This window comes from Setaria italica, chromosome VIII (genome assembly GCF_000263155.2).
Source record: "Setaria italica strain Yugu1 chromosome VIII, Setaria_italica_v2.0, whole genome shotgun sequence".
NCBI classification, from domain to species: Eukaryota; Viridiplantae; Streptophyta; class Magnoliopsida; order Poales; family Poaceae; genus Setaria; species Setaria italica.
Window position 1 is genome coordinate 5215360 of NC_028457.1, and position 12819 is coordinate 5228178.

General features: G+C 42.5%; 1 protein-coding gene across 2 annotated transcripts; it reads left to right on the top strand.

Annotated features, from left to right (window-relative positions):
- Positions 1 to 1139: 1139 nt before the first annotated feature.
- On the top strand, positions 1140 to 11651 carry LOC101757147 (DEAD-box ATP-dependent RNA helicase FANCM). Of its 2 annotated transcripts, XM_022829374.1 has the most exons (22): positions 1140 to 1300; positions 1374 to 1917; positions 2553 to 2696; positions 2809 to 2891; positions 3004 to 3118; positions 3391 to 3482; positions 3651 to 3705; positions 3789 to 3910; positions 3987 to 4100; positions 4208 to 4401; positions 5258 to 5382; positions 6183 to 6243; positions 6623 to 6699; positions 7277 to 7326; positions 7550 to 7715; positions 7818 to 7939; positions 8013 to 8327; positions 8437 to 8497; positions 8754 to 9851; positions 10013 to 10067; positions 10220 to 10378; positions 10693 to 11651. In XM_022829374.1, the coding sequence occupies exons 1-22, from the start codon at positions 1238 to 1240 to the stop codon at positions 11234 to 11236; spliced, it is 4359 nt and encodes a 1452-aa protein (XP_022685109.1). In that variant the 5' UTR covers positions 1140 to 1237; the 3' UTR covers positions 11237 to 11651. The 2 variants fall into 2 exon arrangements, with proteins under 2 accessions (XP_022685109.1, XP_022685110.1); XM_022829375.1 differs by lacking the exon at positions 1140 to 1300 and having other exon boundaries at positions 1726 to 1853.
- Positions 11652 to 12819: the final 1168 nt, after the last annotated feature.

The following is a 12819-nucleotide window of genomic DNA, read 5'->3' on the forward strand; positions in this document are numbered from 1 at the left end:
TACCTAGAAAAATTTTCAAATAATTTGTTTAAATTTATTGAGAAGAAGAGAGTTACGACGATGTAACGTTGATGCTGCACGTTGCAGCTTGCAAGGTTAAAAATCGATTTAGCATTGATGGGACGCGTCCTGCTGGGCATCGAGGTCCGCCACGAGAATTGCAAAGGAGAATCAAACGGTTGCCCAACTCCGATCCATCGCTCACCCCCGTTGGTGTAGCCCATCTCCGCCAGCGGCAATGGAATCGCACGCCGCGGAGGGAGGGCTTGGGGTTGAGCAGCGAGCACGTCGCAGAGCAGTACTCCACGCCAAAGGCTGACCCAGTCCGTGGTCCCAACTTCACCTACGATGGTGATCACCGATCACGGTGGTCGGTGGTTGTATGGTGGTGAAGAAGCCGGGCCCACCAAAGTTCCAGCTGGGAATTAATTCTCACCTGGAAGTCCTCCTGCGGCGCCTCCACCGGCACCGTGCTGCTGCTCCAGGTCTAGGCGTCGGAGTGGAACAATGGAGCTGGAACTGGTAAGCGGTGCCCGTGAAAAATTCAACGCGGCGATGGTGTAATGGCCATCCGGACGAGGAAGGAGGCCAACGCCCGGACCCCATATGTTGACGCGGAGGAGGAGGAGGTCGTCCGCCGAGAAGAGGATGTCGGGGGGTCCGGGGCCGCGGACGGGTTGAGGTTGGAGCTGTGGACGAAGATTGGCTCCCCGTTCCTGGTGCGGTCTGTGGCGGCGGTGGTGCTGCTGCTGTGGACGCCGACGACGGCGTCGGTGTTGAGGATGACGCGCGCGGGGCGCCAAGAACCTCGACGCGGAAGGCGACGGGAGGACGGCGCCGTGGTTGTAGTTGCGGCGTTTGTGGGCATTGCTTGGGTTGGAAGGAGGCGGTGGCCGACGGCTGGTGGCTGGGTGCGGCGCCGGCGGCGGGATCACCTCAGGAGGAAGGCGCAAATGGTTAACGGCGGCGCCGGAAGCAGACGGTGGCTGGGTTACATTCGGCGCGGGCTGAAAATGGAAGGCCCAGAAACCAGATGGGCTTGGCCCTCTAGAAAGTTGTTGGGTCGTGCTTGTTACCATACCTCCTGGCCCAACGGCCCATAATTGCTCATCGTCTTCTCCGCCGCTTCCCCTCCCTCTCCCGAATTCCAAAACTTCGCCCTCTCCCCGCCCAAATCCCGCGCGCCTCGCTCCCAATCCCCATTCCCCAACTTCGCGAAGCTTCTCGAAGGCTTCCAATGTCCGCGCCGCCGCCGCCCCAGGCACCTCCGTTCGCCGTCGACGACTTATACGATGACGACGTAAGCTCCGCGTGCCCCTCCCCTCCCCACCTCCCCTTCTCGCGCGTCCCCGCTCACGCAACCCTAACCGCAGGGCTTCGACTGGGATGCCGCCGTGCGGGAGATCGACGAGGCCTGCGCCGCCCGGGCGTCGGCCTCCGCCTCCGCCCCGGCGCCGGCGCATCATCCGCTGCCGCCGTGGCCCCCGGAGCCATCGGCGACGGCGCCGCTTCACAGGCCACCGGCGGCGGTTGGCAGCGGCGCGGCGCGGCAGTCTACGCTCGACCGCTTCGTCGATTCCTTCACTAAGAGGAGGCGGGAGAAAGAGGGGCCCGTGCCCGCACCCGCCCCCGCGGTGGAGCCTGGTGGCGGCGGTGTGGGGCGGCCAGGAGTCCTCGCGGGAGAGGGGAGCTCGCGACAGGCGGGCGACAAGGCTGTGGAGGATCGCTTCGTCGAATCTTTCACCAGGAGACAGCGGGAGAAGGAGAGGGCTGTGCCGGCGGCACCGGCTGGTGGCCGGAAGCGCCCTGCGGCCCGCGCTAACAAGGGATGCCCGCGGCGGGCCAATGTTGAGGTCGAGCTCGATTCCTGTGCTGTGGCCCTGGACCTCGAGGCGGTGCAAACGTGGATCTATCCTAGTGAGCTCTGGGCTTCATTTAGTGAATATATACTTACGCTTCATTACTCGACATTAGCCAGCATCTCACTTGTTACTCCCTCCATCCCAAATTATTGTTTGTTTTGGCTTTTCTAGGTGCATAATGCACCTAGATATATACTTATGTCTAGATACATAGCAAAAATTATGTATCTAGAAAAGCCAAAGCGAATTGTAATTTGGGACAGAGGGAGTACAATCCAAGCAGTGCTTGCTGGTACTGAACACCAGATGATTGGAGAACCTGACTATAAACTGAACTCAAAGTTTGCTGAGCTCTTGAGCACCATATCAGGAAGACGACTACAATAGTTATAATCAAACAAAAACTAAAACATCTAGCACAATTAGTTTAGTTTCCCGGAGCAGCAACACATTCGCAGAAGCATCCACTTCTTTCTACTGGAGCAGATGGACAAGGAGTTTATCCACCCTTGGCAATGTGTTTTCTGTTGCATCAAACAAATTTAATTTTGGGGACTGTAATTGGTGACTCAGGTTGGGTGCTTGGAGTTTCTCCTGTTACATATCCAATTATCCATGTCTTTAGAATGCACAGGCTTTACTGGGTCAGGCAAAGATTTGTAAAATTTTGCCTTTTATTTTGTGTTGCAGCTAATGTAGACGTCAGAGAATACCAGAAACATATGGTTGAGAAGTCTCTATTTACCAATACGTTAATAGCTTTGCCGACTGGACTTGGCAAAACTTTTATTGCTGCCGTAGTGATGTACAACTACTATCGATGGTTTCCTGAAGGTAAGGTTTTGTTTTGCATTGTAACCGTTTTCCTCTCTGATGTTGTATTTTCTCAATTCTCACAGAAAGTACATGCTGAGAAGTTTTTCTGATCTTATAAATGGGAATTTAGGGAAAATAATATTTGCTGCCCCTTCACGTCCTCTTGTTGCTCAGCAAATTGAGGCATGTCTCAATACAGTGGGAATACCACAGGTACCATAATAGTTTTGCAGTTGCTGATTTTCTTTTTTATCTATAAATATTCTTGTTTTCTTTGATATTTCTGTGCTCCATGCTTGAAACTGACATAATTACCTATTTTCAGGAGTGGACAATAGATTTGAGAGGGAATAAAAACCCTTCCAGTCGATCAGTTCACTGGAAGTCAAAGAGAGTGTTCTTTGTCACTCCACAAATTCTTCAGAATGATATAAAATCTGGTGATTATCTCTGATCATTCCTGACGATCTTTATTAATCTTATTTGAGCTCACCAACACATTTTTCCATCAATTGAAGATCCATTGGCTGTTTTATAATGATAACTTAACATGAACTTACTTTGAAATCTACATCAAGTTATCTTAGGACTGGCCACTTAAGAACTATTGTACCCATTTTTTGTTTTATGTATGTAGGTCACACTTTTATCATGCACTTAACACTATTGTTATTAACTCTTGTCAAATTTGGCATTTTGAATTTATTGACAGGTATATGCATGGTAAAGCAAATAGTTTGCTTGGTGATAGATGAAGCCCATCGTGCCTCAGGAAATTATGCTTACTGCATTGCTATTCGAGAGGCATGTTTCAAGTACTGCACTCATTTGTTTATCTGTACTTTACAATCCTATTGTTTATCAGTATTTTCCTCCATTATTAGCCCATTTGATTCTTGATAATATTGGTAAAATAGTTGTTTTGAGTGCTCTGCAACTTGGCTTGATCAATCTTTATTTTCATTTTCGCAGTTGCTAGCAGCTCGTGTTCCTTTAAGGATTTTAGCTCTAACTGCTACACCAGGATGTAAGTCTGTGTACATTAAAATAGACTTGTCCATACATGAAGCCATCATCTAAATTTGCAATCTTATCCTGCCTGTGGTTCAGCCAAGCATGCAGGTATTCAAAGTGTTATAAACAATTTATGCATTTCGGAGTTGATTTATTGCGATGAAGAGGATTCTTTAGTGAAGGAATATGTTAACACACGCAAAGTTCGAGTTGTGAAGGTATGCATGAGCTTTGGTAAGTAAATTAGTAATGATCTTTTCTTCTGCAATGTAAAAGTCACTTGTTCCAGTGTAGGTCCCTTTTGGAAGCGATGCAACTCAAGTCGACGGTATGCTTATGGATATTATACGCCCACATCTTAATCGGTTGCGTGATGCTGGCGTGATTGATCATCGTGATTATGCAAAAGTACGATTCTCATCCTTTAAAATGGCAATCATTATGTTACATGGATTTCCCCTTATAGGTCAATAATTGACCCATTTCTGGCTGTGTTGCTCACATGATTTCTCCAGTGGACCCCATTTGAACTTATTAAATATAAGGATAAATTCAAGGAAGCACCCCCATCAAACATCCGTGAAAAGGAGAGAGGGGAAATTGGAAGGTCTTTCGTAGCTCTTGGCTCACTTTTTCACATGAGGAAGTTGCTTTGGAGCCATGGAATCCAACAAGCACACCAGTTCCTTGAAGAGAGTGTTAATAAAGGGTATTGTCTGCACATATTTTTGCTACATAACTGTGCTTTTATATGAAGTCATGCATAAGTAGGCTTATATGTATGTATCGTGTGAGGAATATCCTTTTTGGTAAGGCTGTATGGAAATTCTGGACAGACCTGTTTTCTTGATGTATGGAATATTATTGACAGCCTTATTGTGATTTCAATGTAGGATGGTTCAGTGCAATGTAGTCACATTTCAGCTGTTAGAAGGTTATATAATTTTGCCAGATACCAATGTTTACTAGGCTGTAGCTACAATGTGACCAGCTGCCATATGTTGTTTGCTCTTGTTATTTATTTAAGTATTATTTGATAACTTGTGTTGTTTGAAGTTGGAGGTTGTTGCAGGAAATTTAAATAAAATTATGAGAAAAATCAGTTTTTTTAAAAAAAATACGCTGTCAACACCGGGAATCTGGGAAGAAAAATAGAGAGCTGTATTTTCCTTGCTTGTTCCATTCACTTATGAAATTATATGCATAATGTGTCTTATTGCTATAAATTTATAATAAGCATCTTAGTTGTGAAAGAAACTCAGCCTATCCTGTTCAACTGCGCAGCATTCTTTCTGAAATAACTGGACGTAATGTTAATGAACATCCAGTTGAATTTCTGAATGGTTGCATGATATTGGGCAGTTGCGATGACTGTTCAGGAAACCTGATTGTTCCAGAATTTAATACCCAAGGTTATTGGAGCTTGTTCAATATTAAACTTGTTTCCTGTTAATCAACAGTTTTATGATTGTGATGCTTAGGGAGTACTTGTTCTTATTTTTGCACATAGGTTTACAAGCAAGCTTTATCTATGTTCATATTTAGCAATGTTTTGTTTATTGAAGGTCATTAAATTTGATGCGCAAGAATGAACTCTTCTGGAAACTAAAAGAAAAGATGAAGCTTGTCTCATCTCAAGGTTCGACTCCAAAAATACGGGAATTGATAAAGCTGATGGATGAGTACTTCAGTAAGTGACCTACTTTCCTGATGTTGTATCCTCTGAATTCAATGATGCGCCAGTAGATGTACAATGAATGGAAACATTTTCGAGGACAATCAATCTCTCTATCTGACATCACAAAATCTGTAACCTAATGATTGGAGCTGGTTCTCTATTGTGTATTATGTGTGTAGCATTAGTTCTGTTTATTTGTTGATTGTAGGAAATGTTTCAAAAACGCTTAGGTAGGCTATCAGGCTGCGCCTCGGTGTTCCTAGATGTTTGTACATTTTCCAGTGAGCTAGAATAATGCCATGTCAAATAGAGAAAACTGGACATATTAAAACCATGAATTTGACACTAGCATAGTATCATGTACCCTTGAGTTTCATGGCCATAATTCATCTCCCCCCATCTCCAAATTGTCCCACTTTAATAAATGGATCATGGCCTAAACCACTCTGAAGTGCCTAGACGAAGCAGTGCCTAGGACTGCCTTGTCAAACACATGTTGTAAGGATGGCATACTGTTCTGTTGCAAAGTAGTCTTAAATTATTGGATTTGACTGTTCACTTAGCAATTTATCAGAACCCTTGATGGTAGTATTCTGGCAAATGTGGAATTATGCCATCTGTTTTGACTTTTGAGTGGACACACCACTGCACTATACCTCCGTTGATTTGTGTACGTCTCCAAGGAAGGACTTCTGTTCCAACACATGCCACCAAGAAATCCAACTGCTGCTTAACCTTAACTGATCTTATGCACAGTTTGTCAAGTTTACATGTTACAGTGAATGGCATAGGTCCTGATTGTCTTGATGCAGATACGACTAATTCGCAGGACTCCAGGATTATTATATTTTCCCATTTCCGGGGAAGTGTCAAGTAAGAATCAAACCTTGCAACATAGTCTTGGTTCCTACTAAGTAATTTCTTCAGAGCCTTTTGTTTTTGTTCTGACATTTACTGATGAACTCTGAACTATTTGATGATTGAAGCTATGATTCATATTTATCAAATTTCGTTTGCTTTCATTTGCAAGTTGGGTCATAAACTGTACAAGCATCTCACTCTTTTGTCTTTGACAAAGTCTTGTAATCTTCAATAAGTATACACAGTTGTTTTGTTGAATTTTGTTTGCAATCCTTACATGACACAGAAAATATTCATTGTATTATGGCTGGAAAATAATGTAGTGTTTTGGTTGTCTGTTCTTAAGTTTATCGGAAAGGTTGAACGTTTTGGTGATTGCTTTGTAATGCAGTGAAATATATTGCTCACTACATAATATTGATGATAAACGTATCAGACCTGTCGAATTCATTGGTCAAAGCTCTTCAGGTATGGGGATATTTATTCATTATGTATAAAATCATTATTGCTTTTGTGGCAGTAGGACTTTCAATTATATTTTGTTTAGTTCATATGGGCTGTTGTTTCACTTCCTGCGGTCATAAAACCATGCTGTTCTAGACATTGATGTGATCTCCATAATGTAACTTTGACCAGTATTTTCTATTGTAGCACATGTAAAACACAATAGAATTATTACATTATGAAAGTAAATTCAGAACATGACTTCATATTCCTTATGCAATTACCATGTTTCTGATAAAAATTTTGAAAACTTATTAATTGTCAAAATTTCAAGATCTTGAGTGCATGTATGTCCAAAATGGCACGTATTTGGATTGAAGGTAGTACTATATTGCAAAGATTACTTATGTTATGTAAGTATTTTCATTGCAACATGTGGTTGTAGGGACTACATTCAGTTGAACCTAGCGATACCCTTTATATCCTTTGTCTACAACAGAAATTTTCAACAAAATGTGGGGTATTTAAAAATGCAGTAGATGAATCATGAATCCATATTGTGGTTTCACATTACTTAATTCAGAGCTTTTGTCTTTGATAGGTAAACGGTTGAAGGGGCAAACCCAGAAAACTCAACAAGCTATTCTGCAGGTATCAAACAAACAGTAGCTCCTGTCTGTTGGCCCTAAATGATCTCTTTCCATTAACCACACAATAGATAGCAGTTTGGGGGGTACATATAGAGATAAGCAGGGGTAGGTAGCAGGGGTATTTTAGGGATAACATAGCTAATACATAGATAGATAAGGTGCACATGCACCACCAACCATACCCAATACACACATGACTTTCTCATGTTCTAGATCTTTTACAGAAATTTCGAAATGGGGTATATAATGTTTTGGTGGCAACATCCATTGGTGAGGAAGGACTAGATATTATTGAGGTTGATCTTGTGATCTGTTTTGATGCCAATGTTTCACCATTAAGGATGATTCAACGGATGGGAAGAACTGGGAGAAAGCATGAAGGGCAAGTTGATATCCTTTTTTTGTGATGATGAGATACAAAATGTTTACGTCCAAAAGTTACATTGCTAACCTGTTTCCCTCTTAGGCATTTGCTACCTTAACTGCTCGTACTGGTTTTGGCTTGTGAAGGACAGGAGTTGACTGGATACACAAAGAAACAAGGAGATAGTCGAACCATGAGGAAGCTATTACGTAACAGTGAGAGATTTGAGTACCATGCTAGTCCTAGGATGGTAAGTTTATATAATCTACTTGTTCCCAAAATTGTTTCTCCTGAGATGCTAATTTCACTATCCATATTAACAGGTTCCACATATCCACAAACCAGAAGTTAGGTATGTTAAATTGACAATAGACAAATATATTCCTAGCTCAAACAAAATGAGGGTTGCTTTAAAAGAAGCATCATCAATTCCGTGGAAGATGTCAGAGGCAGATGGTCAATTGATTGCTCAGTACTTTGGTGCATGCAAAGATGTTTGGAGGCCATCCCTAGTTGCATTTCCTAGATTCCAGCTTTGTCCAAGTCTTGTTCACAAAGTTCCACACTCGTTCCGGACGACAGATATGCTAACTGATGCTATGCAACAACTTCAAGATCCATCTTTTTTTAGGACAAAGGTATATTCATTGATGATCAGTGTGCATTTTTTTCATTTGTTTTTCGATATAATTTAGAAATGGAAAAAAGTTTATTGCTTGATACTGTTGCTTCTGAACACTTCTTCAGTGTGAAAAACCTTTGCAAGAATCTGCTGATGTTGCAGCTGTGAAGGGTCATGTACATGGAGGTACAAACAGCAGTCATATTCTTTCCTTGATTGATGATCTATGTGAATTTTTTTTTCAGTTGTTTAGATTATGATGCTGATATCCTAGCGCTATAAGCTTCTAATAGTTTTTTTCCCTTGAATTTTTGTCTCTGGGCTTATGGCTGCTCATTTGTTCAGTGTATAAGATTTCTGTTCAGCAATTTCATTACTACAAGCATTGAGTTTCAAATTTACTTCTGTTTAATTGGTTGATGGCATTCTTAACCATGTTTAGGTTTCTATGCTGCTAATGGAAATGAGGCAATGCCTCATGTATCTGACAGCTTGGAAGCCTCACCCGGACTAGTGCAGTATCAAAGTGTTTCTGTGCCAGGTTCTCCAGTTAGAAAGTATCCTATTCACTCGTTCTTCAGTGTTGATTATGTAACCGTGGATAGGGGAGGCAATGTTTCGATTACTTTTGTACCTGTGCTGCCTCAGACATCTGCATTCCTCAAGGATACAAAGAATGCAGATTGGCATAATAAAGACCGGAATAAGGCCACACCTTGTAGATCAGTGGCAGACATCAGTTGGACATCAGTTGAATATGTTTGCCCTGTTACTAATTCAGCCAAACATATGTCCACGAATAATTTATCAAGTTCAGCTATGCATTCCCCTGAGTATGCTGGGCCCTGCGATAATGTTGATGACAATCATGTGCTTACACCTCTACTACCTAAAACATCGACTAGCCCGAGGGAAAAATTGGACACTACCTGCAATACTAAACTGCCACAGTCCACCAGTTCATATCAGGAAGATATGGATCTTAGTCCCAGGTTAACACTATACATGGAAGAAGGAATTGTTCCTGAGTCTCCAGTTGTTGAAGTTAGCCACTTGCATCTTGGGATAGATGGAGCTGCGAATATTGGATTTGAGCCAAAGCATGCATCTCCAGAGTTGCTCAGTGTGGGAGCTCACACCAATTTAGCTGGATGTAAAAAAGGACCGCTTGACTTAGAGAAAAATAGTCAATGGATTTCTGTTGTCACTGAGCTTGGTGCCTCAGCAAGGCAGAATGTGCTAGATCATACTCAAGCAAAAACAGGAGAGCCAACGGAACCTTCAAATGTGAAAATATGTACTCCTACCAAACATATTCCTACTGAGAATCTGCTGCATGATAGTTTCTCAGGTGATTGTCTCCTTAGGTCTGGAGGTGGTGCATCAGGGTCAGTTCCGCAAGCTCCTAAGTACAGAAGACTATGCAAATACGGTGACAAGATCAAAAGAGTCTCCATCTCTTTTGATGCCTGTCATGATGGATTTGAAAAATGCAATATTGCTGCTAGAGCTATGTCAAACCAAATAGAGCATGCTACGGGTGAGCTGAATTTATTTCTTCTAAAACCTTTAACTCACTTGTTAATATAGTCAATTTTACTTCTTTATTATATTGCTTGCTAGATTTCTTTCAGTCGTTTGAACCCTTAAGTATTTGCATATTTTGTTGTCTTGATAGACTTTTCTGAACCTCCTGACTAGGGAAAAAAGGGAAGGCTAAGAGGCGTCTGGATACCTATATTGATGAGGAAGTCGAGTAAGATTACTAGCTCCTTCAGATTGAAACTACATTGCATATCAGCAAGATTCTAGTGATTCTTCTTGCTATCGTCATGGCTTACCTATGTTACGTGTTCACTCTTAGAAGAAACTGATCTTATCAACTTCACTCTTGCATTATTGCATTAGGGTGTCTGAAGATGCTGATGTTTCAGAGGATGAGGATGATAATCAGAGTGAAGATAAATATGAAGATAGCTTCATTGATGATGAGGCAACTCCAACTGGTGAATTTACCCAAACTGAACAAGGCGGACGAATCAGTGGGGACATGATGGGTTTCTACAGGTAATATGAGATCATCACACAACTCCTTTTCGCTCGTGTTTAAAATGATATATCCTATTTAAATTGTTTGTTCGTTGCTATTCTGTTCATGCCATTCAATCTGGCATCAATAAGCAGAGAAGTTTTAAATCAGTGGTACAGCATTGCTTTACAACTGAACACAAATGGTCTTGTGCAGTTAGATTAATGTAATTAAGCTACCCAGACTGTAAAACATACATTCTGACATTATTTGTATCCATAGTTCTGACATGGTGAGTCTAGTTCATACATTAGTTTTTGCTAAACTCAATTTCCGTTTGATGCCTGTGCAGGCAATCACTGCTTACTCAGTCCCCAGTACTTCTACCCTCAAGATACCTCGATGTTTCCGACAATTCTGCTTCTTGGACTGGTAATGCAAGCTGTTCTTCAGAGGTTGGGCATAATTCTATTGAGACTCCAAAAGAGCTTCAAACACATCATACCATGGACCCAAGTCCATCATACCAACAAAGTTTACTGGGAAAAGCCAGTTTTGTTAAGGATCAATGTGGGACAACTTTCGCAAATTCTGAATCATCAACTAAATTGGATTGCAGAAAGAGAAAGCTAAGCTTCCAGCAACCTGCCACGATCCCTGTAATAAACCTTGAACCGGAACCAGCTCCAGAATCATCCTCACACATTGCCACCGGAGTCACTGATGACAATTATTACGATGATGCTTTCTTTGAGAACCTTGATCTCGACGCTATTGAAGCAGAAGCAACAGCGCTGTGGAGGCAAAAGACTTCACAGTCGACACAGAAACCGGTGGAAACTAAGAAAGCGTCAGACCTTAGCTTTGAACCTCCTCCATTCGACCTGGGTTTCTGATACCTCATGTAAAAGTGAGCATCCTTTTAGGATACCATCTACCTGCAGCTGGCCATCTCACTCGAGCTGTGTGAGGCACAGAGCATATCACTCGAGCTTTTCTGCCAAGGTTTGAACCCGCACTACATGACAACGCCACAGGATCTGGCACGCTGCTGGTAAGATCTCAGCTATGATATTTATGGGTGCGCTGGAAGATCAGCGGGAGGTGGATTTTGCATATACATACTGGTGCTAGAAGTGTATTATCTCAGTACAGAATTACAGACCCTGTATAGTCTCTCCCCTGTAAATACTCCCTGTATATAAGTGTCTGTCTGTATGGAAACACTTGAAAATTTTGTTCATGACGGCACTGCCACTTTGCTGTACAGTATTGGCCACGCTTTTCAATCCTGAACCGACTGATTTTGCATGGACGGGTCATGGCTGCAAGCATGATGGCAACGTGCTGTTTGGTTGATAGGACGAGTGGTTGCTACATGGTGCCTGGTTGCTTTCTGAAAACAGGCAATATTTGCTCCAGTCCTGTCGATTTCTGTCGGCCTCAATTAACGTCCGTGCTGTCGTGCCCTTGTGCGAAAATGTGAACACGGAGATCCTGACGACAATGCATTAACTCTAAGCGCGTCCTAATGGCGTATTATCGAGAGAGAAAAAAAAATCGCTGTCTCTGTCCGTACTCTCAGCAGATGGATGCACCATGGCAAATTTCTCCATGGTCTTTATATCTGTTTAGGGGCTGCCAATTGCTCATCATCTGTTCACGCGGTTTTAGAGCTAATCACTTTCATGTAAGCACAGTTTGTTCTAGACTTGTAGCCAATGCATTTCCTTTAGAAAAAAGAGCTATCACATTACATATGCATTGGTCACGAATCTACGACAATTCACTGGCCAATGTTACGGCAGCGTGATCTTGAAAACACATTGGCCACAAACCTACAATAACAATGATGGAGTGTTCGTCACGGTCACATTCACATGCCGAGTGATCGACGTGACATGCAGCGGAGGAGCTGGTATATTTTGGCCGGAGCTGCATGCATTTCCGCGATGCAATGTGAACTGAGAGATTCTGAACGCAAAATGATAGACACACACACACACACGAGGAAAAACGAAAAAGACAAAAAAAAATTGCATAGCGTGCCACGAAGAAAGTTCTACCCAGCAGCTTACACCAGTAGGGCTTAAAGCGTTGCAATGGCTGCAAGGAACAGACATCGATCGCCGGCGTTGTTTTTTAATTCCTTGTTGAACAGACCAATGCGCATGTGTGTGTGTGATTGGTGATCCATGTGTGTTTCGGTGTCAGTGACAAAAAGCTTTACCAGCTGTAGTTCCTTGCTCGTGCCCGACTTGCTTGGATTTTCCTTAAGCCTTAAGCTAGTGTCTCTTCAACTTTAACTTCGGTGCGGTTTTTTAATTTCTTAAATAGTAATGCAAAAATCTCACTTCTGGGATGATAATACTATTCGAAGGATATCTCTTTTTTCTTCTGAATTGTGTGCATGTACAGTTTAGTTGCTCGTCTGTGCACGATTTTCGTGATTCTTCATCGTAGACTTATACTTGGACAA

What these genes read in the sequence shown, in the direction of transcription:
- LOC101757147 (XM_022829374.1), top strand. Translation starts at nt 1,238, where the DNA reads ATGTCCGCGCCGCCGCCGCCCCAGGCACCTCCGTTCGCCGTCGACGAC. An exon ending in GCTGATGGATGAGTACTTCA is followed by an intron (nt 5,383 to 6,182) that starts GTAAGTGACCTA and finishes GTCTTGATGCAG; the next exon opens with ATACGACTAATTCGCAGGAC. An exon ending in TATATTGATGAGGAAGTCGA is followed by an intron (nt 10,068 to 10,219) that starts GTAAGATTACTA and finishes TTATTGCATTAG; the next exon opens with GGTGTCTGAAGATGCTGATG.